Source organism: Leucopleurus acutus (genome assembly GCF_964270905.1).
Source record: "Leucopleurus acutus genome assembly, chromosome: 3".
Taxonomy (NCBI): domain Eukaryota; kingdom Metazoa; phylum Chordata; class Mammalia; order Artiodactyla; family Delphinidae; genus Leucopleurus; species Leucopleurus acutus.
Genome location: NC_139145.1, coordinates 23957897 through 23984095, shown reverse-complemented (window position 1 = coordinate 23984095; position 26199 = coordinate 23957897). Strand labels below are relative to the sequence as shown.

Sequence of the window (26199 nt, the reverse complement as noted above, 5' to 3'; positions counted from 1 at the left end):
CTATTTTCTTTAAATAAAATCCTTCTAGCTCAGGTTTGAGATATTCAAAACTCTGCCTCCTACCCCCGTCTTTTCCAACATTTACTATATCACCTTGAAGCACTTGTGACCACATCTTTCCCATCTAGACGCAGTTGAGAGAGAGAGCAAAGACTTCTGATATAAACTGCAACCTATACGCCTCCTACCTGGAAGCTTTAGAACATACTTGATTCTTGTCATTAAAGCAAATCTTTTGTTGTTGTCTCCAGGGCACAGAAGCATTTTCATGGCATAATGGAGTACGAAGTACATTAAGCCTAACTCTACTTCTCATCCTCTTTAACTTTAAATAGGCAGAAAAGAACAATCACAAACACATTTTCCCAACAAATAAAATACATATATGATTATGTTTAGAAGACTTTTATGCAACATATAGTTAGACTGATTAATTAATGGACCTTTCGCCAATTGGCACAGTAAATATATATGTTCAGTGTGCTCAATTAAAAAGAAGACAGTAACATATTTTTACAGGTTAATTATCTGAGAAGAGTATTGTGCCAGCACACTTGATACTACAGTATTTCATGTTTGACAGGTAATCTTCTTTCAATTATATTTACTGCTAAATGTTTCTTGGATCAAGCTATTATAAGGTCAGAAGTAAAATGATATGAAATTACAATGATACAGGGACACATATCCCACTTTATGAGAATAGAAGTTCTAATTTCTTTTCAGTACTACTAGTAGTGACCACAATACTAATTTGAGCCCTAACTATGAGCCACTGTGCCCATATACATTTAGTTCTTACAGTAGTTCTGCAAAGGGCATATAATAATCCACACTGTAAAGCTGAAGAAAGTGATTCTCATAGCTGAAAGTCACATAGCTGGTGAGTGGCAAAGTCTAGATTCAAACTTAGAGTCGTCTGACAATGCCGAGGTTGTTGACCACTATGTACACTGCTCAGTTGTTGCACCAATAAAGAAGTGCTTGAAATAATTATAGATTTGCCTACCCTGAAACTGCAGTGATTTAAAGACATCAAAGTTGCCAGTTGCTTAACCACATCTACTTACAGTAAGAAATTACATTTTATTTCATTTCTAAAACAAGATTAATTCTGCAGGCCCATCGAAACTTGAGCACACAAATCCTACCTCCAAATGAAAGATGCTTGTTTTCCATTATTCAACACATGGCCCTGTACAGAGGCAATAAATATATAGTAGAATTTTCTTTTTTTTTTTAACATCTTTATTTGGGTATAATTGCTTTACAATGGTGTGTTAGTTTCTGCTTTATAACAAAGTGAATCAGTTAGAATTCTCATTCAAATAAGTGAGAAGAGAGGTTTCTTCTTGTCCTGATTCAGTGCCCATCATTATGGATTATGATGGCTCTTCCCAAACTTTACTTCATTCACTCCACTCTTTCTACAAAACTCCAGTAATGGAATCCATCATTCAGATATATGTGCAAAGCGAAAGGACTGTATTAATACAGTTGCTGAAAGTCAAGTTGATAGAGCACAGGAAATACATCCTAATAAATGCAACATTAATGTTTGTGTGGGCCTTGGAGTGAGGGGTAGAAGAATTTTCAGTTTAATGGAATATTTTGCCTCTTGCTGTGAAAGTGCGGCTTAATAGTCTTGTAATTGGTCATTTACAGAATCCTCCATCTCTGGGTTTCATGCTTTCTTTACTCTGCAGCTGTTGATTCCTTCTCTTGTTCTGGATGGAAGAGAGCCACTTCAAAGGGCTCAGCCTGCCTTTTTGTGTTATTGTTGAGATGAAGATATTTCCATTTATTAAAGAACACTATTTAAACATTTTTATCATGTTTTAAACTTGACTGTGTTCTGAAGGTATGAGCACAGGCAGACATAATGGGGGATGTTTTCCAGGAGAAAACATACTCTTATCAAAGGAATTATCAGAATTTTCATGTATGGATTGAGAATCAAATTCTGGAGTTAGACCTGAATTTAAATTTATACTCACAACTTATTACCAGTCTCATCTTGATCAAACGGTTACCACACTTCTCATCAATTTCCTTATCTTTGAAAGCGGAATAAGAGAAGTATGCCTGGTGGAGTTACACATCAAGCTCATCTGATAGAATATTCATAAGGATTTTGCAGAAAATATACATGGAAATATTTTAGCACCGAGTTATCATGCGATTCGTCTTCAATACATTTAAGAGCTATTATTTTATTATTATTATGCTATCACTAAATATCACTATTACTTAAATGTCATTATTGCTAACATTGCTGTAAAACTACCGGAATAACCCATGATGAATTCCCCTCTTCTGTTTCCTTTGTTTAAATGGAAAATATATATATAAATCTAGACAGAGAACACTTTAGTGATCCTATTCAGTGGAGTGAGAATTTCCATGGCACTGATTAAAACAGATCCTGAATTGCATGGACTTAAGATAGCAGAGAGGGGCTTCCCTGGTGGCGCAGTGGTTGAGAGTTCGTGACCCGATCCGGGAAGATCCCACATGCTGCGGAGCGGCTGGGCCTGTGAGCCATGGCTGCTGAGCCTGCGCGTCCGGAGCCTGTGCTCCGCAACGGGAGAGGCTGCAACAGTGAGAAGCCCGCGTACCGCAAAGAAGAAAAAAAAAAAAAAAAAGATAGCAGAGAGGCTAAGAGATTTGAAGTTAGACATCCCCAAGTGTGAATTCTACTGTGACCCTCTTCTAGCTCTAGAACCTTGAGGAAGTTACTTAAACTTTCTGAGCTTTACTACTAGTTTCCTCTTCTGTATCTTTTTCAGGACTATTTATCAAGCATCTTCCTGTTCTCTATGGTTGGACGTATCAATGAATAAATCAGACAAGAGCCTTTGCCTGCGTGCTCCTTCTTGCATGCTTTCTCCCTCCTTACACTCTCGTGTGGAAACGGATGTTATAAATAAACTCTATGCTTTGTCACAGGTTGATGGACGCTACGGGAGAAGGAAAAGGATGTGAAGCTCACTGAAGAGGCTTGGGTTGGGAGTGCTGGAGGAGTGTACAGGTAGGTTCTGATTTTAAATAGGGTAGTCAGGGTGGATTTTATAAGTTGACATTTGAGCAAAGACTTGAAGTGAGGGAGTTGTCAGAATGTATGAGGGGGAGACCACTCCCTGGGAGCAAGAATAACCAGTCCCAACACTCTAAGGCAGAAATATGCCCGGCAGCTTGGAGGAATATCAAGGAGGCCACCCTGACTGACTTAGTCAGTGGGGAGGAAGAGACAGCAGGAGGGCTGGAGGTCGGATATGTGATGGGATGGATTGGGTAAGTCCTGGGAGGCCATCACATGCATTGTGTCTTTTACTCTAAATGTAGGCAGCCAGGGGCAGGATTTTAGCCGAGGTGTGGCATGAACTGTCTCTTTTTTGAAAAGCATAGCTGTATCTGTGGTCTTGAGGATGTGGGGAGAGAGTGGAGTCAGGGAGAATCTCGGGAGGCGACTACAGGATCCTCGAGGTCTATGTTGTTGGCCTGCACCAGGCTGCTAGCGGCTGGTAATTCTCAGAAGTGGCACATTGGAAAGGTTGTGACAGCATTTCGTGGTAGATTGAATGCAAGAATGGAAAGGAAGAGGGGGTCAAGGGTGAATTCGAGATTTAGGGCCTGGGGAACTGGAAAGGTGTGGTTACTGTCACCTAAGATGGAAAAAGTTTGGGGTAGAGCATGTTTGGGGGATTAAAGACCAGTTTTGGAGGTATAAGATTTGAGATGTTTTCGTGACATCCAAGTAGAGGTGCTGAGTACACAGTTGGATACACAAGTCTGCAGTTCTGAAGAAAGGGCTAAACTAGAGATACACTTTAATACAATGGAGATATTAAGAATAATTACATGGAAGCGCTATTTTAAAGATAAAATGAAGTAATGCAATTAGCACTCTGTCTTCTCAAAACATTTAATAACTGTTAGCTAAAATAATTACCTGAAATGAAAAAATACCTATAGTTTCTTTTGTTGTTTGCAGTAAAAGTGAATAAAATGTCACAATTATTTTAATAGTATTTGTGACATAGTAGTTTTAGTTAAGACACCATGACTACAAACATTTACAATAAACCTTTCAGTCTCCGGCTTTTCACTCTGATAGGGTACTTGGAACCATATTTTGTAAGGTTTAAGTTAGTTGTCATAGGGTACCTCTTTAATTAGAAGTAATTCTGAACTGCCTAGTTCCATGCAGTTTTATATACATATATGTATAATTATTATTTTATGATTTATCAAACTCAGTTGAAAATTTGCATCACTGATATACATTAGAATTTAAGCATTTACCCAGGTACTCAAGGAAAAAAATGTACTTGTCTTGTAATTTCCATAGGGGTACTTGCTTTCACATCTTCCCTTCACTTTGCAATTGCAAACGTGGCAGGGGAAATATTATCTTACTGGTCTTTGAGTTCCCCTTAGCTATCTGCAAGTCCTTAAACAGCCTTTGTGGCTTAACCAAAATTCTCTTCCATCTTCATTCCGCTAACAGATATTGGTCTAAGCATGTACTTATACTAAAAACTGCATGACCACGTTGTCTCTACACATCTATAATTTTATGTTAACACTATCATTATGTAAGCTATACTTTAATTGTAATTAAAACAGATTTTATGTCAACACACATCCATTTCTAGTGTTCATCTGGTGTTCAAGGGGAGAGCAGCATGTCGTAAATTTTATCAAAATATAACATCTGAAGAATAGAACAGAGGGTAATTGTGTAATTCTGTATTCACTCTAATTAAGTTCAGTGGAGTTGGCATAATAGAATTAAGATGAAAGAAAAAGACATCGAGGTACCATGGCTCCCTCTCCTAACACACCCTTTTCATATCCGAGAGCAGAGACTCAGCACCTTTCTGTACAGAAATGGAGACAGGAAGAGGCCAGAGGATGAATGACAGGCACGAATGAGGTGGAACTTTGAAGAGCAACATGGAAATGAAATACTTCTTTTGTATTTGGTAGGTGGGGAAAATGTACCAGCGTGTATGCCTACTGGGACCACGTTTTCCAGACCAGTTAAGCCCAGTGTCCACTGTGCTGTCCCACCTTCCTCGTAAGTAGGAACATACTGTTACTTGAATCTTTGCTTCCTGTTTCTTGATAGCTGGTTGAGAAGATTATCACAGGAACTGCATCTTGTTAGCAAACACACTGTTTTGAAATGATTGACCCTCACTGAAGAGTGGCAACTCCAAGCTTGCTCTCTCTTGATCTTGGACTATTTAAGTCTGGAGTGCAGGAGTGGGTTACGGGGAAAGACCATTGGAATTCTTATGTCTTCAGCATAATGGTTATAGCATAATGGTTAGGAGTGTAGGTGCTGGTTCAAATCTCTGCTTTCCACTTGCTAACCATATGAGCTTGGGCAATTTACCTGATTACCTGAACCTTAATACTCCTGCCTATAAAATGATGTTAATAATATTTCATCCCCATAGACTTGTTTTCAATGTTAAAATGAAGTCACTTACACCAAGCACTTAATACAATGCCTAGAGCATAGTAAAGTCTATTATTACTACTACTACTGCTACTAATACTATTATTATTATTACTGTCACGACGCCAGGTGCTAATTTTCCTATGCCTTATTCCATTATCTTCTGCCCTGTCCCCCCATTCTGTCTTGTTTCTGTACAAGGGTAGGTTTGTCACAGAGCATTTTCTTTCCCTAGTGTCTGACTCTTAGTCATCAAGGTGACTGGTCCACGACCTGGCATTCATTGCTGCTCGTTGAAGCAACCCATTTTGAGAAGGGGAGTTGGATATTGATGCCAAGTTGGGTCAAGGAGAGAGAATTTTCTCTCTTCTGCACTCAGAGAGCTAAGTGAAATATTCAGGCCTCAGAAGGAGAATCAGGCAAAGGGCAACATGCTTAATTTCATACCTTAGTGATTAAGAACAAGTCAGACAGGCTGGATTTGAACTCATTTCCGTCATGTACTGACAACGGGATCTTAGGTGCTTTTGTAACCCGTCTGAGGCTCAGTCAACATCTGAAAGAGACGAATAACATTATCAGGACCTGGCATATAGCCTCGTTGTAATAAGTGAGTAAATCCTTTTAAAACGTTCAGCACATTGTTTGGCATATAAACACGTAATAAAATTTAGCTTCTTTGACTACTACCGCTGCTAATATTATTAAGTAGCTGAGCAGATCTGAGGCCCATTTTTTTCTTAGATTGCACATAATCATTTGGACAACCAGCTCACATTGATCAACCGTTGCTTATATATAAACCCCCATGAACCCAAAGGTGCTTTAACTCTCTCCCAGTCAGAGCCTGTTCTGGGGGCAGAAGCAACACCGGCACTACCCCCGTCATCTTTGCCTTTATTGTCACTACACTCGCCTGCCGTACTGAGCACTTTCTGTTTGCCAGGCACCAAATTTAGCCCTGCGTATGCACTATATCATGTAGTTCTCACACTCAGGTGGGAGACGTTATCATCATCCCCAATTTTCCGATAAAGACGCCGAGGTGTTGGAAAGGTAAGAAACTTGACCCACAGCAAGAGATGGAGCCGGAGTATTCAAACCCTTCTCTCTGACCTCAAGAACCCTTAAATATTAGCATACTAGTACATCCTGGTAAGAAAATCTGCTTCCAGCCACTCTGGTGAGAGTAGAAATGATTCTCAGTCCCCACATTCCTCTATTGCCCATGCCACCCTAGCCTCAGGACTAGGTGGGAAAGGAAGTGATCTCTTCAAAGAGCAGCCAAAGGGAACCTACTCCCTTCTGCCTTTTCGTAATCAACTAACCAATATTTTATTTCCTTCTTAAGAGTCCCCACGTGTTCCTTTTGGTACTTAGCTTGGCCTTTTAGAATTCTGACATTCTGTACATGACTCATCCACTGTATTTCATGTTACTTTATTGAGGTCAAGTATAGGGTCTTACTCATCCTGAAGTCTAGTTATCCCCTGTCACATCTAACTCTGTTCTTTTCTTCTTGTAGGACATCTGCAGATATTTATTTGAATTTTGTTGAATTGTTCTCATCAACAGTACATTAAAAGTTATACAGAAAGTGCTTTCTTATAAGGAAAACCATCTAAATAGATTTCTAGCTCTTTACTTTTTATAGCACTATTGTAGAGATTATAGATCTCCAGGTAATATTTTTTAGACTGAGTTCTTCATATCATCTTATTTTTACATATAATGATAAATCTGAATTTTCTCTATCAAAGCTCTGAGACTTCACTGGCTTGTAACTTAGCTTGTTGATATGTGTTGTTGACTTTTCCATTTTCAATGATGTTTGATCGTGGTAAGGATGGGGCTGGGTGGGAAGGTACATCTTAGGGCCATCAATTGGTTTTGTAGAGAACTAACAGAAAGATCTAAAGTCTCATCATATTTCTGCAGAACTCATGAATCATTTTATTATAATTCCATTCATTCAGGGAGTATAAAACCATTTTCAAATTGTTATTCCTAATTTGTTCATCTTCTCTTCCTTAGTCTTAGTGAGAAGAGAGCAGGCTGAATGGAAGACAGTCATTATGACCACTGGGGCCACTAAGGTAGGCCTCAGTCCCAGAGTTTTGTTTTCATCTCTCCGCTATTAATATTGGCTAATGTCTTGAGTGCTTACTTGGTGCAAATTACTTAGCCGACCATGGCAAATGGGTTGTGTCATTTCATCCCCTGATAGTCATACAATTAATGTATGTATTATTATGATATCCCATAATGCATACATGGAACAGAGCCTCAGAAGTAGTTATTTGCTCACCAAAATATGGTAGATGTGGAATTTGGACTGAGGTCTGATAGACTCCTAAATCACTCCTAGTGATTTTTACCACTGAATTAAAGTTGTATACCTCTGGAGAGTAGACAGTTTCTAAAATTTCCTCAGCTCTAATGTTTTATAATTAAATTTTTGTCTGATGGCAAGCTTAACAGTTAAGATGGGTAGGAAGGAATGCCAGCCTGTTGAATGGAATTTCCCTGAAATGAGCCAGTTCACTCATTCATTCACTCAGCATGTATTGAATGTTTGCTCTGTGCAAAGGCATTTTAGGCATCACAGTGGAGTGAGCGCCCCTTCCATAGACTCTCCTGCAGCACTCAGAGAAGTCTTGGACTGGTTTGCCCGTTATGGAATGGGGCTTGGTGATAGAAGCCTGGTTTGTCCTCCACTGATAAAACTAAGACATACTCATTTGAGTTTAGAGGCATCTTGAAGCTGTGGGATAGTAACACATATGAATCTTACCATTTTTGCCTGGGATTAATGATATAAAGGTTTTGGATTTGGGTATGGAAAATGGGTGTTGGTTCTACATATATATGGACATCACGTGTCATCAGCCTGCAGCTACCTGCCATTCCTCACTACTTCTTTTCACAAATCAAAGAAGTACCTTCTTATCTCTCCTGTGGATAAGCTCTTGACAGTGGCACTAGGGCCTCCCTCAATAAGTACATCATTGGCTAAACCAGTGGTTTCTCAGATATGCTCATTGAACAACCCTTAAGGTGGATTGACATTCCACTGCCGAGAATAGAATATGGTGTTCTTTAGAAATCGGGGGGAAAAAATAGGCCACCAGATGTACTTTCTTTAATTTAAATTGTTTATATATATGAACAATTGTTATATATGTGTATGTATACTTGTTCATATATATGAATGATTTAAAATTGAAGAGATAGATATATACACACACACATATATATATGTATATTTAAATTTTGGCTTCTGTTAGCAAGTAGTAAATTAAATTATTAGCAGATCCATACTGCAGGGAAATAACCAATCAGATTTCATTCAATAGCTTGCTTTTTTGTAGATTTATGGTTGTGATTTTATATCTGCAGGTATGTTTGCTGAAGAAAATATTTCTGCCACTTTACACAAAATTAAATTCATTTAATACCAATGCGGCATGTCTCAACTGTCTTAATACAGTTTTAATCTTGAATCGCATCAGAAGTATGAAATTAGAAACATACCCCAAAATCATTTGAAGATATAATTACTTTCATTTCCCTTATACTTTTGAGACTTTTGAAAAATAAGTTTTTAGTTGTACTTATCTGTTTCTGTCTCTCTACGGATAGGAAACACTGAAACACAATTCTTTTTAAAAGTCAGTATTAAAAATATATTGTCCAAGATGATCAAAACTAAGGAAGTGGCAAAGAAATTCAAAAATTTAAACTTTCAAAGGGTGCTTTTTTTGTGAATGTGTAGTACTTGTTCTTCTGAAGGAATTAATCTTTTTAAAAATTTAATTAACTTATTTTTTATTGAAGTATACTTGGTTTACAGCGTTGTGTTAATTACTGCTGTACAGCAAAGTGACTCTGTTATACATATGTATATACATTCTTTTTCATATTCTTTTCCATTATGGTTTATCACAGGATATTGAATATAGTTCCCTGTGCTATATAGTAGGACCTTGTTGTTTAGCCAATCTATATATACCAGTTTGCATCTGCTAATCCCAAACTCCCAGTTTATCCCTTTCCCACCTGCTTCCCCCTTGGCAGCCACCAGTCTATTCTCTATGTCTCTGATTCTGTTTCTGTTTCATAGATAGGTTCATTTGTGTCATATTTTAGATCCCACATATAAGAGGTATCATGGTATCTGTCTTTCTCTTTCTGACTTACTTTGCTTAGTATGATAATCTCTAGTTGCATCCATGTTGCTGCTGCAAATGGCATTATTTCATTCTTTTTTTTAATGGCTGAGTAGTATTTCATTGTATATATGTACCACATCGTCTTTATCCATTCATCTGTTGATGGACATTTAGGCTGTTTCCATGTCTTGGCTATTGTGAATATTGCTGCTGTGAAGATCAGGGTGAATGTGTCTTTTTGAATTATAGTTTGGTCTGGATATACGCCCAGGAGTGGGATTGCTGGATCATATAGTAGGTCTATTTTTAGTTTTCTGAGGAACCTCCATACTGTTTTCCACAGTGGCTGCACCAACTTACATTCCCACCAACAGTGTTGTAGGAGGATTCCCTTTTCTCCACACCCTCTCCAGCATATGTTATTTGTAGACTTTTTAATGATGGCCATTCTGACTTGTGTGAGGTGGTACCTCATGGTAGTTTTGATTTGCATTTCTTTAATAATTGGCAGTGTTGAGCATCTTTTCATGTGCCTATTGGCCATCTGTATTTCTTCTTTGGAGAAATGTCTCTTTAAGTCTTCTGCCTATTTTTTTGATTGGGTTGTTTGCTTTTATTGTCATCAAGTTGTATGAGCTGTTTGTATATTTTGGAAATTAAGCCCTTGCTGGTCGCATCATTTGCAAATATTTTCTCCCATTCTGTAGGTTGTCTTTTCATTTTGTTTATGGTTTCCTTTGCTGTGCAAAAGCGTGTAAGTTTGATTCGGTCCCCTTTGTTTATTTTCATTTTTATTTCTATTGTCTTGGGAGACTGACCTAAGAAAACATTGGTATGATTTATGTCAGAGAATATTTTGCCTGTGTTCTCTTCTAGAAGTTTTATGGTGTCATGTCTTATGTTTAAGTCTTTAAGACATTTTGAGTTTATTTTCGTGTATGGTGAAAGGATGTGTTCTAACTTCACTGGTTTATATAAGGCTGTCCAACTTTACCAACACCACTCGCGGAAGAGACTGTCTCTTTCCCATTATATATTCTTGCCTCCTTTGTCAAAGATTAATTGTCAAAGATTAACTGAGGTGTGTGGGTTTATTTCTGGGCTCTGTATTCTGTTCCATTGATCCATATGTCTGTTTTTGTGCCAATACCACGCTGTTTTGATTACTGTGACTTTGGAGTACTGTCTGAGTCTGGGGTGGCTATGCTGCCAACGTTGTTCTTTTTCTTCAGGATTGCTTTGGCAATTCTGGGTCTTTTATGGTTCTGTATGAATTTTAGGATTTTGTTCTAATTGCGTGAAAAATGTCATGGATAATTTGATAGGGATCGCATTAAATCTGTAGATTGCTTTGGGTAGTATGAGCATTTTAACAATGTTAATTCCTCCAATCCAAGAACATGAGATGTCTTTCCATTTCTTTGAATCATCTTCACTTTCCTTTATTAATGTCTTACAGTTCTCCGCGTATAAGTCTTTTGCCTTCTTGGTGAGGTTTATTCCTAAGTATTTTATTTTGAGGGTTGTGATTTTAAAAGGCATTGTTTTTTTACATTCCCTTTCCGATATTTCATTGTTGGTATAAAGAAATGCAACCAATTTCTGTATGTTAATCTTGTATTCTGCTACCTTGCTGAATTCGTTTATCAGTTGTAGTAGTTTTCATGTAGAGTGTTTAGGGTTTTCTCTGTATAGTATCATATCATCTGCATCTAATGACAATTTTACCTCTTCCTGAAGGAATTAATCTTGAAGTTCTACTAAGACTTCTGGAATACCTGTTTTAATGAGCCACTACTTCCTGCCTGAGATTGCACTATGCACCAGAGATTCTAGAATTAGCATAATAAAACTAATAATGCAAACAACAGCAACAAATCTTCACAAACCTTCCTTGCAAGGAAGTAAAGTCCACTGGAAAAACAGACAAGTGAAACACACATTCAAAATGGCAGTGATTCTCAAACATTTATGTGCTGAAAAATCATGACAAGCATGATAACCAGGGCAATTACTAGACCCCTTCTCCAGCTGGACAGGTGTAAGGTCCTGTAACTCTATTTTTGGTGAATGCCTCCAGGAGAGTGTGAGCCAGATGTTCTCAGTTGTCGTCAACCTTTAGTGTGCATCAGATTTGCCTGAGAATATTGTTAAAACACAGATTGCTGGGCTCCAGTGCCAGAGTTCTAACCAGTTCCCAGGTGTGGCTGATATTGCTGGCCCAGGGACCACATTTTGAGAACCACCTTTCAAAACTCTGCAGTATGCGGTTGTGTGTGTTGTGAATGAGACGGGCCCAGAGAACCAAAGGAGGGCAAAGGGACTCTGCCCTAAATTAGCCAAAGGTAACAATAGCAGCTAGAATTGATTGACCCAAGAAAAAATTATAAGAACTTTACCTACATTTGCTCATTTAATCCTTTCAGTAAGGTACGTAGGTGCTACTTAGTGTTCCTCTTTTACAGGGGTGTCCAGAGAAGGCAACTACTTTGCCCACGTCCTAAACTGGTAAGTAACATTAAGAATTCAAGTCTAGGAAGTCTGATTCCAGAGCCCACACCTCTACCCTTTCTGCATGTAGAGAGGAGTAAAGGGTTGTCAGTGAAGCCTTCCTGGGGGCCCTGGCCTCTGAGTGTAGATAGAAGGATGAGTGGACATAAAGATCATTATTTGTGTGTGGTGGGGGTAGGGGAGGAAGTATGAGGGCTTCCAGAAGAGCCCGCCCTCCCCATACATCTGCTGTAAGCAAGTCTGATGATCAGGAGTCCGGAACATGAGTATGACTATGGGATACTGAGAAGGGTTCTAGAACCCTGAGGTTAGAGTTCTGGATCAGTTAGTAGGTAACAGAAAGTGAATGAGTGATTTACCTTACTTTCCACGGGTAGCAGGAAGTTTGGAGATAGTCCCTCTAGCGTTAGTCCAGCTGCTGAAGGGCATCACCAGGGGACTGGGTTGCTTCGCTCTTCCAGCTTCCACATCTCTAGCACGTCCACATAGCTTCAAAATGACCCCAGAATCTCCAATAGTGTTCCAACAATTTGGGCAGGAAGAAAGAAAAGGAAAAAAAAAAAGAAATTAAGTAAGAAAAAAAAGGCAGTGTCTAACTCAGAGAGCAAATTTTTTACCACAGATGGTCAGCAGACTTGCACTTAGATCTCATCAGCTCGGATTTTAAACTGGCCGCCTTAGCCTTAAGGATAATGGGGTCTTCTAAACCAGGGCTCTGATAGTAAGGAATAAGGAGAGAGTGGTACTGATTAGCAGTGCCTGCTGTCCCAAACAAATATTATCCCCAAACTATTTTTTTTTATCCTATATTTTACTTTAAAGAATGGAGGGGAAACATTATGTATCTGTAAATAGCCTTTTAGAAAGGGTACAATTATATAGTTATACAACCCCCTGGAGGGCTCCTTTCTTCTAAAATCTCTTTAAAAACTGCTCAAGGTTAAGGACATTTTTATCTTAATTTAGTCACTTGCAGTCGATTATCTTGGAATGACATCCTCTCTCTGCAGATGTTCTGTCAGGCTTTAGAAAATTCTAGAAGTGGACAGAGAAGTGTTATGGTACATGTATTTGCAATATGCACGTCTTTGAAATGAAATCCATTTAGGGACCAAAAGGCATTTCATGTCTTTGCTATACATTTTCACATGTTTGCCTTTCCAGAATTCCTTTGAGCAAATCTGTTAGATGTAACCCATCCGTTTCTCCCATCTGAATTCTTTATTACTAAACATTCTTCAGTATGCTCTCACTCCCCTCTGTCAAAGGCGTTTCTCTGGGTCCTCACCCTTCTTATCTCATATGTGAATGCGTATCTTAAACTGAAGCAACAGTCTGCTATGACTTCTCCATAACTTGAAGAACCCGTCTTTGTGGGAAAAACTAACTTAAAAGGTAAAATGCGCGCAATGTTTCTGAGAATTAAAAACTAAGGTAAAAACATAAGCAAGGGAAAAAACTTACAGTGGATCCTTTTCAAAGACTTTATTTTACAGAGAAGGCAACTGAGGTTTAAAGAAAAAATGCATTAGTTAAACACTAAATAATAAACCTTAAACCTCAGTGGAGCAACACATGGACAGTTCATTTCTCACTCACTCAGGAGTGTAGTATGGACTTTGGTGGTCTGTGGGTCAGTTTTCTGCTCAGTTATTCAGGGACCCACCACCTTCATCAAGTGGCTCTACGTTTGTCCTAAAAAGGAAAGGAGAGAGGAAGCTGCAAGCTACAATTATCAACTCGTTATGCTTCAGACATAAACTCTTCAGGTCACCTCTGGTCACATTCTTTGGGATAGAACCATACCCAGATGCAAGCGGAGATGGAGAATGTTGTTCCTATCTTGGTCCTAGTGATGCCTCTACAGGCTGGAGGAGCTAATTAAAGTGTAGTCAACAGCTCGTTTCTGCCACAGTGAGTGATTAGCCTAAGACTGGATGTGTGTGTGTCACATATACATATAATACACACAAACATATATATGTGTGTGTATATATACATTCTTTAGCATGAGTTGACACATGGGGCTTCTGCCGTATCAAAAGAGTACAAACTGCCTCTTGTTGCTTTTTCTTAATTGAAGTTGACTACTACTATCTATTTCCCTTCATTTTGCTACCTCCCCCCCTGCCGCCTGTCAGTATTATATGAAAATTCTGAAAGAAATAATTTCAAAGTTTCCAGTGCTTTTAAAGGTAATAGAATACTCAGACCTTAACAATTTTCCTGTGTGAAACTTTTGCCAGACTAAAATAGTTAACTTACGAAAAGTAAATTTAGATTGATACAAAAGAGAAAATAAGCTGATTTTTTTTTTCTTACACAAATACCCTGAGCCAGGATGGAAAATAAATGGAAAACTGGAGGAATTTAGATCCTTTTGTTGTAAATTTAAATATTTTTAATTGTAAAAATAATACAGGCTCATTGCAGAAACTCCAAAATTGAAAGGATTTAAAGAAAAAAAGAAAAATAACTCAAAATCCCATTTCTGATAAATCATCTCTGTAACATTTTTGAGGGTATCTTTTGAAACTTTTTTGTGACGGGGTGCATATAAATACAATGCAAGTATAAAATACCTTTAATTATTATATCAAACTACAAAACAGTTCTATAACATTTTTATTTAGTAATATAAGTATGACTACTCATCACCTAATAAAAATCTGCAGCAGCATTTTTAATGGTTGAACAGCATTCTATTATTTATTTAACCAGTCCCTACTGTTCAACATTTAGATTATTCCTGTTTTGCTTTGCTAAACAATGAGACAAGCATCCTTGTTCATATGTCTTTGAGCATTTGTTTATTTCCTTAGAATGGACTTCTAGAACTTGAATGGCTGGTTGTCAGTTCTGGTACATACTGACATATTGTCTTCCAGAAAGGTTACCGTGCTTTTTATTTCTACCAAGAGTTTAACATCCAATGTGATTTCTTACACACACTCATCAGTACCAGTATTATCAATATCAATACCAGTATTATCAATAGCAATACCAGTATTATCAAGTTTTTTAAAACTTTGTCATTCTAGTCAGTAAAATATGACACCTGAATTATTTTATTTGTATTTCTTTGATTAATAATAGCAAGGTTGAACATATTTTCATATCTTTATTGGCTGTTAATACTTTTTAGTTTGTGACTTTATGGCATCCATTTTTCATCGATGTATAACAACCTTTTATATATCAATGTGTTTATTTTGTTGTTTGTTGTAAATGCAATTTTTTTCTCTTCATTTATTAATTTTTATTTTGTGTGTGTTGAACTTCTTTAATACTGTCAAGTCTATTCAAAAACCCTTTAATGAACACAACAAATGTGGAAAATCAGTCATTCTCCTGCATTTTGTAATCAATGTATTTCCTTTTGGGCAGTATGGAAATGTAGGTTCTTATTTCATCTTATGGTTGGAAAGAATCTGTTCCCTCGGAAAGGGATTATAGTCTCCATGATGCAGTAATGGGAGATTTTATAGGGTAGGCAGGGTCTACAGAAGAAAAAACCCTAAATCACACTCCATTGGTGGTTGCCTTATTTATAAAAATGGCATTTGAGGTTGTGTGACTGCCATCAGGTAAGCAAAATTAATTTTTAGCATGAAGTACTCCTATCAGCAAGAACAGCCTAGGATAGGCTAGCAGTAAGAAGTGAGGGGTTATGGGATTGGGGCATAGCCTCTGTTTCCTCCAATGCAGCTGGAAATTTAAACTCTGGGGCTCCTGCTTGATCCAATCAGCCCAGCTAGTATGTGTTGCCAGGTAGGGTGAATAGACTCAGAAGTACAAGAGCTCATCCTTGGTCCCCTCTGGAAATGAGCAGAGAATACTGTGTCAAGCAGAGGTGATCAGTCCATGGTCTGGAGACTTGGATCTCCCCACATAGTCCTTAAAGTCAGGGTGAGACAAAATGCCAATACAAATTATATTGATGACAGTATCAATGAGGTGACATTGAGTCCTTTGACCCAATGTGTGTCTGCAGTGTGCCATCCATTAGTAAATGGGCAAAGCCATTTGACAGATCTATCTGATACAATGAATGAATCTGACACTCATAGTTTGAAAAACTGAAACTGTATCCATTTGTCAAGAACAGTGGCTACTTGTTCTGCTTTATTCCCCCTGGTAGAACTAGGTAAAATTGCAGGCAGTAAGACGTTCCGGCATTTCACCCTGGAGTAGCCCCAAAACTGAAGAAGCTGTCTTATCAGTAGTTAGCTCCTTGTCACCAAGAATATTAAAGTAGATTTGTATGATTAGCAAATTAAAGAGACTATAGTGCCTACCACTGCTGTATTCACTAAGGTACCCAAGTTATTCTAAAGAAATCCTAATAATACATTAGGACCGTTTTGAATATTTTTATTTGATTAGCCATAATCTTCTAGTTATAACATCCATCACCATTTTGGCCTTCTTTTCTTACAGCCTAACCCTGTGGTCTTGGGCTAATCACTAACTAATTGCTTAGATACAATTTTCTTCTCTATGAAATAGAAACATTATTATATGCTTTGAAGGACTGCAGGAAGATGAGCTGTAATGTTTATCAAGTGCCTAGTAAGTAGCCTGGCCCATAATAAATACTTGGCTAATTGTAGATGTTAGTTTCATTTTTAGTTTTATTTCCAAACATTGCTCTTTACTTTTGGAACTCTAAAATTTGTTTTGAGAGTGGAGGACTTGTTGTTTGGATTCCTCCAACACTCTCTGTATATTCTGTACTTCTATCCCTACATCATTTATATAAATGGAATAAATGATCTTTGGTCTGGTGATTCCAAGGTGACGAGGAGCTAAGTGGAGGTTCAGTATACACCTGGAAGTATGGATTTTCATGCCCAGTGCAAATGTGGGAAAGGCATTATTCCCACATTATAAAGGGGGTAAAGACCTCCAACTTGAGGAGACTCTGGGTTGAGAGATGAGAGATCCTACAGGGTACCACAGGGGCTTTTATGTTCTGTAGCAAGAATTTGCACCTTATACCCTTGTAGTTAGAAGTAAAGCATACCACATAACTAATATGTAGTAAGCATTAGAGTTAGAATAAATACCATTTATTTAATGTTTCCTTTGTGTTAAGCATTTTACAGTTACAACATATGGATGGATACTATATTGTAATGGTTAAGAGTGTAGTTTTTTGAGCTGGATAATCCTGGATTGGAGTCTCTTGTTTATTACCTCTTTTTTTTCTGTTTTATTGAGGCATAATTGACAAAATTGTAAGATAGTCAAAGAGTGTATCATGATGATTTAATATACATATGCGTTGTAAAAGGATCCTTCCCATCACGTTAATTAATACATCTAACAGCTCATGACACCTTTTTCCTTTTTTTCTTTTGTTGGTGAGAACACTTAAGTTCTATTCTCTCAGAAAATGTTAGTTATACAATACAGTATTATTGACTGTAGTAACTGTGTTATACAGTAGATCCTCAGACCTTATTCATCCTGCAGCTGAAAGTTTGTACCCTTTTACCAGTCTTCCCCTCTTTTCCCCACCCACACCCCAACTCCTGGCAACCAGTTTTCTACTCTGTTTCTATGAGTGTGGCTTTTTTTCTTTTTAGATTCCATATATAAATGATAGAATTCGTATTTATCCTGTCTGGCTTATTTCATCAGCATAATGCACTCCTGTTTCATCTATAATGTCACAAATGAAAGGATCTCCTTCATTTTTTTAAGGCTGAATAATATTCCATTACCTCTTAAATGAGTGACTTTTGGTACATTGTTTACACTTTCTAAGCCTCAGGGTTTCTTTTCTTCTGTAAAAAAAAATATATATATATATACACAAACAGGTTATTTTCTGATATGTGGAATGTTTGTTGAATCAACAAATAATTAGTTGAGATCATAAATGTGACACTTAGCATTGTATTAACATTTATTAATACTCTCCCTGTTAATTTCTACAATAAACTGTATAATAAGTAACAATAATAATAGTACTACTAGTAGTTTTAGCAAATGCATAGGATGTGCCAGGCATCATATACTGTACTACCCTCCTTCATGTGTACCACAAGTTACATGTGGATATCATTTTCCACGTTGTTTCCTTTAAAGAAAATTGAAGCTCAGCAAGATTGAGTAGCTTGGTTCAGATGTGAACTCAGGTCTGAATCACTCCACATATAGGTTCTTAATGACTCCATGTCTTTAATTCCACATCTGCATTTGTTTGTTGTTGTTGTTTTTAACTTTCCAAGCATCTGATCTGAAATTCCTTTCTCTGGGGAATTTTCCACTTTGTGGGTCTTGGTGAGAAACAGAGCCTTCCTCTCCTTATACAAGCTGAACACGTCAGATACACTGTTTACTCACATGCTCAGTCTCCCTTACAGATGGAAAACAGTCGGGCGACCTCGGGTTGGCCAACTGCACCCCTCTCTTGGATTTTGAATGACAAATAAATGATGTAAAGAAGCAAAGCCAGCAGTGCTGGGTCAACCTCCTGTTTCCTGTTCCTGCTTGGTAGCAAGGCCAGCTAGGACTTATAACATCACTTTGGCCTGATCCTGTAATTGCAATAGCATAGGCTTGGCTTTCGGTTGTTTAGTCTAGTTACTGAGACCTAACCATAAACTTCCAAAAGTTTCCTTTTCTGCTCAAATTAGCCGTATCTGGTTCCTGATGATTACAAATAAGACCTTTCCTGATATACAATGGTGACCTACTTATCCAGGCAGATGTAACATCGTCCTGGCAGGGACAGAGGGCAGGCAAGTTCCTTGAACAGCTGAACAAGAAGAAAAAGACCTAAGAAGGAAGAATTGAAGCCAGTTCTGCTTGTGTTATAATTCTACCCGCAGCTGCCTCTGTTTCACAGAGCACATGCTAAGGACCATGTCCCTTCCCCTGTAACAGACGAGCAAAGTAGACCCAGGCCTTCCAACCCAGAGACCAGCTGAGCTGTACCATGGGCAATCTAGGATGTGAAAGACTTCACTCAATGTCTTTGTCACTTGACACATTGTTCCTCTCTTTGGGAAGTAGCTTCTTTGTGTGACAAGAATATGCTAAACCAACACTTAAGTGGACAGAGGTGAAAGATGCCAAAATTAGCTACAGAAAAAAAGGCGTAAAGACTTGTATTTTCTGTTATTTGAAGGTGTTAAGACCCCACATAGAATATGAGTCCTTTAAAGGAGAGTTGTGAATGGCCCAGGGAATGTTGAATTTCCATGTGGCAATATGTTCTTGATCAGTCATGATGATGATGATGGTAGCATCAGTAGCATTTATCAGTGTTTCCTGGGTGAGAGGCACTTTATCCTAATGACCTTTTATCCCCATGACGACCCTGTTAAGTAGGAAATACTGTTTCAGCATCTTCAGGGTTTTTCTTTCTTTTTTTTTTTTTTAATCAGGAATTTACCCTAGATCACAGTTGGGTGGTAGAACGACCAGAACTGGACACTAGCCTTTCCTGAATTCCCAGAGTGTGATCTTAGCAGTTGTATTGCCTGATGCAGAGCCATGTAAATGTTGCCAAAGCAATGAAACGTGTACCTATTTCTAACAGATTCTAACTCAGAAGCTCTGGGGTTAAGTGCAGAGCAGTTGAGTGTGATTGTCTTTACAGACAGTAGATAACTTAAGAGAAGTTGTTAAAAAGTATATTTGCATATTGCACTACACTGTCATATCTGTGATTGGCTAGCTATTGAGTAACTAACACAAATCCCAATCCCATCTCTAATCTCATTCATCTCTTGTATGATATTTGACCTAATTGAGGCAGGTTTTTTTTTTGTTCTTTTCCACAAACACACATCGAACATCCAAAACATGCTTACCATTTGTGAGCATATTCTCTTAGTTATTTAGGAGTTGAGTAAGAGTGAGAGAGAAGGGCTTCCCTGGTGGCGCAGTGGTTGAGTGTTCTGCCTGCCGATGCAGGGGACGCGGGTTCGTGCCTCGGTCCGGGAAGATCCCACATGCCGCGGAGCGGCTGGCCCGTGAGCCATGGTCACTGAGCTTGCGCGTCCGGAGCCTGTGCTCCGCAACGGGAGAGGCCACAACAGTGAGAGGCCCGCGTACCGCAATAAAAAAAAAAAGTGAGAGAGAAAAAGACACATAAGTATGAAATATGGTGATCATTTTTTTTAATATCCTTTATGTTGTTAATCCCTCTTAGCATTTACTGCCATTCACTCATTTGTATTATTTGGGGTATAGCAGTTTATTCACACAGCATTTTTACATATGGCTTATCATTTGTATTCTATTTTAATAACACTAATAATTATAGACTATTGACAAACTCATCAGACCCTACATATTCATTTCAAAATCATGAAAATAAGGTGGAAAATGAGGTGTAAAGTGGAAAATCTATGTGTACGTTTTCATTGGTGGAATGAGGAGCTACCTGAATATCACTCCTTTAGCTTTTCCTTCAAATGGTGCACTTTTTCCTCCATGCATAGGAGTCCCTTCCATTAGGTAAACAGTAGTCTTGAGGGCAAACCTCAGAAGTAGAAACAGGAGAACTTTTCAGTTATGGTAAAATCAAACATATTTTTCTTCAGTAGTGAAAAAAAATTCTTCATGAGAAGTTCAACCACCGTGAGTTCCATGGTGAAAAACTTTCCGCTTATAGATGCAACTTCCCCCAGAATTCTGAGAAATGTCGGTAGTAGAGAGGGGTGTTGCATACACCTGTTTCATTTCCCTCTGACTTTTCCTTCTCCTTTCTCTATTGACATTAAAATCGATAGTGAAAGCACATAGTAAGCAGTCTAGGACAATTGATATGACATTTGATCTAAATCTCCAAAGTCTGTTTTAGATGCGGATGCTATGAGAGTCACAGGAGGGGAAAAAATCTAGAATTATTCTTATGGGATCAAATGTACTAAAATAACAAAAGCAAATCTTATTTCTAGCTAATAACATAGCATTCCTTATATGATGTCGTATTATGGCAGAAAAGAAATATATGCGTCTATTTTCTTCTATATTAAAACTGCTAAGGAGTGGGGACCAATGAACTAAATCAATTGTTTTGGGTTCAAGTTGTAGTTTTTAGTAGCCATCCTTCTTAGCAAGTTTTCAGAAGCAAATGTAGTTTGTTTACTATCACCACTAAATGTGCAATTGTGTAGATTTGTGGAAAAAAGTATTGTCAAATATATATACTTCAAAATGATTTGTGTACATTTATCTATTCTTTTTATTATTATTCTCCCCAAGTAAATCAAAATCTACTATATAGTGTGTTTTTCTTCTATAGCTTAAAAGGGAAATGTATGTTGAAACTTATTGAAATATTTATTAGGTGTCTACTAAGTGCCAGGCACTCTACTAGGCAGTAGAGATGTTGTATTAGAGGTGGAAAATGTCCTTGACCTCCAGAACTGATACTCTTGTAAGAGAAATACTGGGTCAAACTAAGTCAACAGTTTCTTTGCTACAGAGCTTTTTACGAGTCTTGTGAATTATGAGTCTCTGATAAGGAGATGTAGTGGACAACAGATCCCAAATTTATTTGAAATCTTTTCCTTCATGGACTGTCTCATAGGATTTATGATCCACTGAACACACCTTGAGAGACACTAGTATTCTGCAGTGGTTAGTTAATTGTTTTCTATTAAACAACTATATACTGAATCCATGATATTATTATCTGGATTTTTTGGAGGATACAATGATGTACATGGCCTCTGTGATGATAAGGGCGTCCAGTTTAGTTAAGAAGAGAAACCACAGAAGCTGTAACTTAATGTAACAAAGAAATACAGACACATATACATATATTTATATGTAAATTACTATTTATATAGTATACAGTGTCTTCTGAAGATGATAGAGTTGTTTGTAACTTGGGATCTCACAGGAGGTTTCACAGAGAAGGTAGACCCTGAGCTGGGCAGAATTTCAGTAAGTTAATTTGGTTCTGACCGTACGATAAAATCAGGTATTTGCACTGGTCAATCTGACCTTGATGGAACAGCATTCCATTTGCAGGGAATGGTGTGATCAAACATGCAGTGGTGGAGATTGCCAGCTTGTAATATTCCAGTACCTGGAAAGTGTTGGAACATCTGCTTTCTCCACGGTCTAGAAAAGTGAATCTCAAGTGAAATGCACGTATAATGGAGGCCAGTGCTCTTTGCTTTGTACACTGCTTTGATTCTACAACATGAACAATGTAGCGATCTGTTTCAGATTGTCATTATTCGAGAGGGTTCTTAGTAACAGGAGTGGAAAAGGAAGACCTCTCTTCCTGTGTTTCTGCCCTATGCTCTTTTTTTTTGTTGTTGCTGTACGCAGGCCTCTCACTGCTGTGGCCTCCCCCGCTGCCGAGCACAGGCTCCGGACGCGCAGGCCCAGCGGCCATGACTCAGAGGCCCAGCCGCTCCGCAGCATGTGGGATCTTCCCGGGCCAGGGCACGAACCCGTGTCCCCTGCATCGGCAGGCGGACTCTCAACCACTGCGCCACCAGGGAAGCCCTGCCTTATGCTCTTAAGCCAGAAAAGGTACCAACATCACTGACCTGACCTTGTCTCAGGTATCTATCAGGATCTACTAGAATCATTCTAGTGAAAGGTAACTAGACGTCCAAAGGACTTAAAAGATACACTATAACCTTTGTATACTTTATATACCTGGTGAAACAAAAATGTCACCTGAGTGGTCCCCTTCCCTAGAAATACCAGTATGTTTTTCCAGTGCATGGCAGAACTTTGCAGGTAAAACTGGGATAAAGGTGAAGAACGGTCTTAAAATTCTAGTCCTTGAACAGCACCTAACACACAACAGGTTTTCAATAATCTTAGCAACAGTATTCACAAATAATGACCATCAGCGTAACTGCTCTTTTGTGCCAAAATACATTACCATATTACTTTTTTTCCTTCAGCTTTACAACTTGGGTTCTATTATTGTTTCCATTTTGCAGATTAGGAAAGTGAGGCTCAGAGATGCTAAGTCACTTGGGCAAGGTCACAGAGCTTGTAGGAGATAAACCTGCAGGCTTACTGTTGGATCCTACAAACCAGACCATAATTTAAGTCCTTCAAAATATACCTCAGAACATTTGAGTAAATTAATGAATAAATCCTCCTAGTCAGACTGACCAGATCATTATATTAGGTTCAGCTATAAGTGGAGGAAAGTCATAATCATAGTTGGACAGTTAATACAGTAATTTACTTGCTTTGAATTTTCTAAATGATATTTAGCTGGTAGTTTCATGATGATAACCATCGAATAAAAACAGGCATATTTTGGTGTTTGGAATAAGATCTCATATTGAGTAAAATACATATTGATTTCTAGACCTATATGATGTGAGTAACAGATGACATTGAGATGTCATCTAGAAGTACTCCTGTGCAGTTCATCATGTCAACCCAGCTAATAATTTTAGAATGTTCAGAGTGAATAATATATGCAGCCATAAAGCATATTTCTAATCAATGCAAATAATATTTCTCCTATGCTGAACCCAGAGTGAAGTTATAACACGCATCATAAGATTAATGGGCCATTTTTTCTTCATCACTTTGCTAAATTACTTAGTCTGGAAACCATTCAGAAGGTTGCGAATTGGAGCTGAGCAGTAGTAGTGAGACTGTGCCTCTGATGATGAAACTATTTCCACCCCGACCCCTACTGCTCCCTTCTTGGAAAAGAAGGCAACATTTCTCCTAGAAAAAGTCACAGGTTTATAAGCTGGCTTGAATAATACGTTTGGAGGAATAATGTCTTTTAAGCAGAGCCTATCTCGGCATATAAAATAATTTTTACCTACCATTTAATGAAATTAACACTCACTTTGAGGCTAGGTCTTTTGCCATTTGACTCCTGGATCACGTCTATGGATATATGTTTTTCTTGAGACAAAGTGTGAACCCAATATAGTATCCATCATTCAGTCTATCTAGCTGAGGTACATCATCTGAAGCACAAGCTCCCTGAGGCCAGGCACTTTATCTGCTCTATCAGTGTAGCCCTGATGCCTAGTGTCTAGCTTTTGGAGATTCTTAATAAACATTTGTACTGAATACGGTATGTATATGGTGAGCAAAAGTTGGCTTCCCATTTTCCAGTCAAGGGTATCCCACTCATGTTCTGTGAACACTGGATAGCAGAATCTTACTATGTTATTTTTCTGTTCCCTTTGCAAGTTTCCTGAAAGGGCATTCCTGTCCTTAGAATGTCCATCTCCTCCCATCTTCCTGGAGAATAACTCTTCTTTCTTAAATACTTAGCCCCATTATTGACTCTTTAAGATTGAATGTATTACCTCCTTACAAACAGGAAAATGCAGTGCTTTTTTTTTCGACATTTATCACCAGAAAATTATTCTAACACCTGAAATTCTGGACCTAAAATGCTTGGACTAGTGGTTCTCAAAGTCTGGTACCCAGACCAGCACATCAGCTGCACGTAGGAATTTTTAGAAATGAAAGTCTTGGGCCCTGCTCCAGACCTACAGACTCAGACATTCTGGGGGTGGGGCCCACTGCCTGTTTCAGCAAGCTCTCTTGGTGATGCTGATGCATACTCAAGTTTGAGAGCCACTGCTTACACCTAGAACTTAAGGTTTAGGCTTTGGACAGATCTGAGTCCTAAACACTACTGAGACACTGGGGTGACCATGAGCAAGTTACTTCTGGGAACCTCTTAGCATCTGTGTGCCTTGCTTAGCTAATAGTGATTTTAATTAATTAGAAGAATGCACACGGTGTACTCAAGAGAGTAACCAAAGCATACTTTATGTTCCATAAATTCTAGCTGTTTACCATTATCATCAATCAGAGCTTACTGACACATCCTGAAGACATTCTTCTAATAAGTGTAATAATGTGGTTTGTAAAATTAACAGCTTAGAAGAGCATATTACGAAGTTCATCAGACAGGGTCTCAGCAGGAAATCAGGGGTACATCAATAAAGATAAATTGAGCCCAATGTAGAGAATCAAGAGATAGTGTAGTGCCCTGGGTTCAGTAAAAGTGTGGCTACTTTATAGGAGATGAAAGAGAAAGGAAGCCTTGCTGGAGAGAGAGTCCTCCCCAAAGATGCTGTGATGCCCCACAGAGAAGCACTATACGTTAGTTGGGGGATGCAGCCAAACTCCCAGCAATTTGGCAAGAATTAATAAATACCTAACTTCACTCCCCTCCTTCATTCCCTACAATCTTCTATTGGTACTCTTCATTGGTGAGCCAAACAGAAGCCAGAGCAAGGACACTTACTAAGATAGGTCATGCAAGCCATCCATATAGAGTTGGGTGGAGAAAGGATGTGGAAGGGCAAATAGGACATATTTCCCGCAGGTGGTGAGCGAGCTGTAAAATCACTCGCCCTTCTAACATCATTGCCATTGCAGGAGCACGGAGGAGCAAGTGGTTAGTTCTGACTTGGCAGATCCAGGAGACTGCAGGACAGAACTGGTATATGAGTTGGGCTTTAAAGGTAGATTTGAATTTTAATGGAGAGTATGGAGTAAGAAATGGTGAAGAACCAAGGGAAAGGGAGATTCATTGCAAATGGAGAAAAGAAAAGTGGCATAAAGACAAGAAAAGTCAAGACGTATGGAAGAGATAGCAAATACTCTGCGTGTGACTGGAGCAGAGAATGGGCAGACGAAGGCTGGAAGTTAAGATGAAGTCATCCTTGAATAACATTAAAGTTTCCTCCTTTAACCTCAATTTCCACCTTCTACTCCCTTCATTAACATTGGAAAATTAAAAGTGAATTTGACTGGGCTGGTGACAATGGCAGTATGAAGCAAAGAGAGGAGAATAAGAGTAAAAAATTTAGTAGTACCTTGGTGAAGCTGGGTAAATGATGGGTGGTGGTGTCACGTCAAAGCATGGGCAAGTGATTGTGACAAATATAGGCTTATTTCTTGACTATATGACTTCAGTTAAGGTACTTAAGCCCTCTAGGCTGCAGTCTCCCAACCTGTAAAATGGGGATAAAACCTCGCTTCCTCCAAGGTTTCTGTGAGGATCTAATGAGCAATGGAAGTAAGAGTTGAGTCCAGTAATCAGTTTTT

The 26199-nt window shown here is 38.4% G+C and overlaps 1 protein-coding gene across 1 annotated transcript in view; it reads left to right on the top strand.

Moving 5' to 3' along the window:
• The window catches only part of LOC309960020 (uncharacterized protein), a 345721-nt gene that overhangs the window by 248638 nt on the left and 70884 nt on the right, over nt 1-26199 (top strand). The window contains exons 2-4 of the mRNA XM_082836572.1: nt 2950-3031; nt 4993-5083; nt 7505-7566. Of these exons, the coding sequence (XP_082692698.1) occupies nt 5002-5083; nt 7505-7566 (144 nt within the window). The 5' untranslated portion in view covers nt 2950-3031; nt 4993-5001. The remainder of the gene's footprint in view (nt 1-2949; nt 3032-4992; nt 5084-7504; nt 7567-26199) is intronic.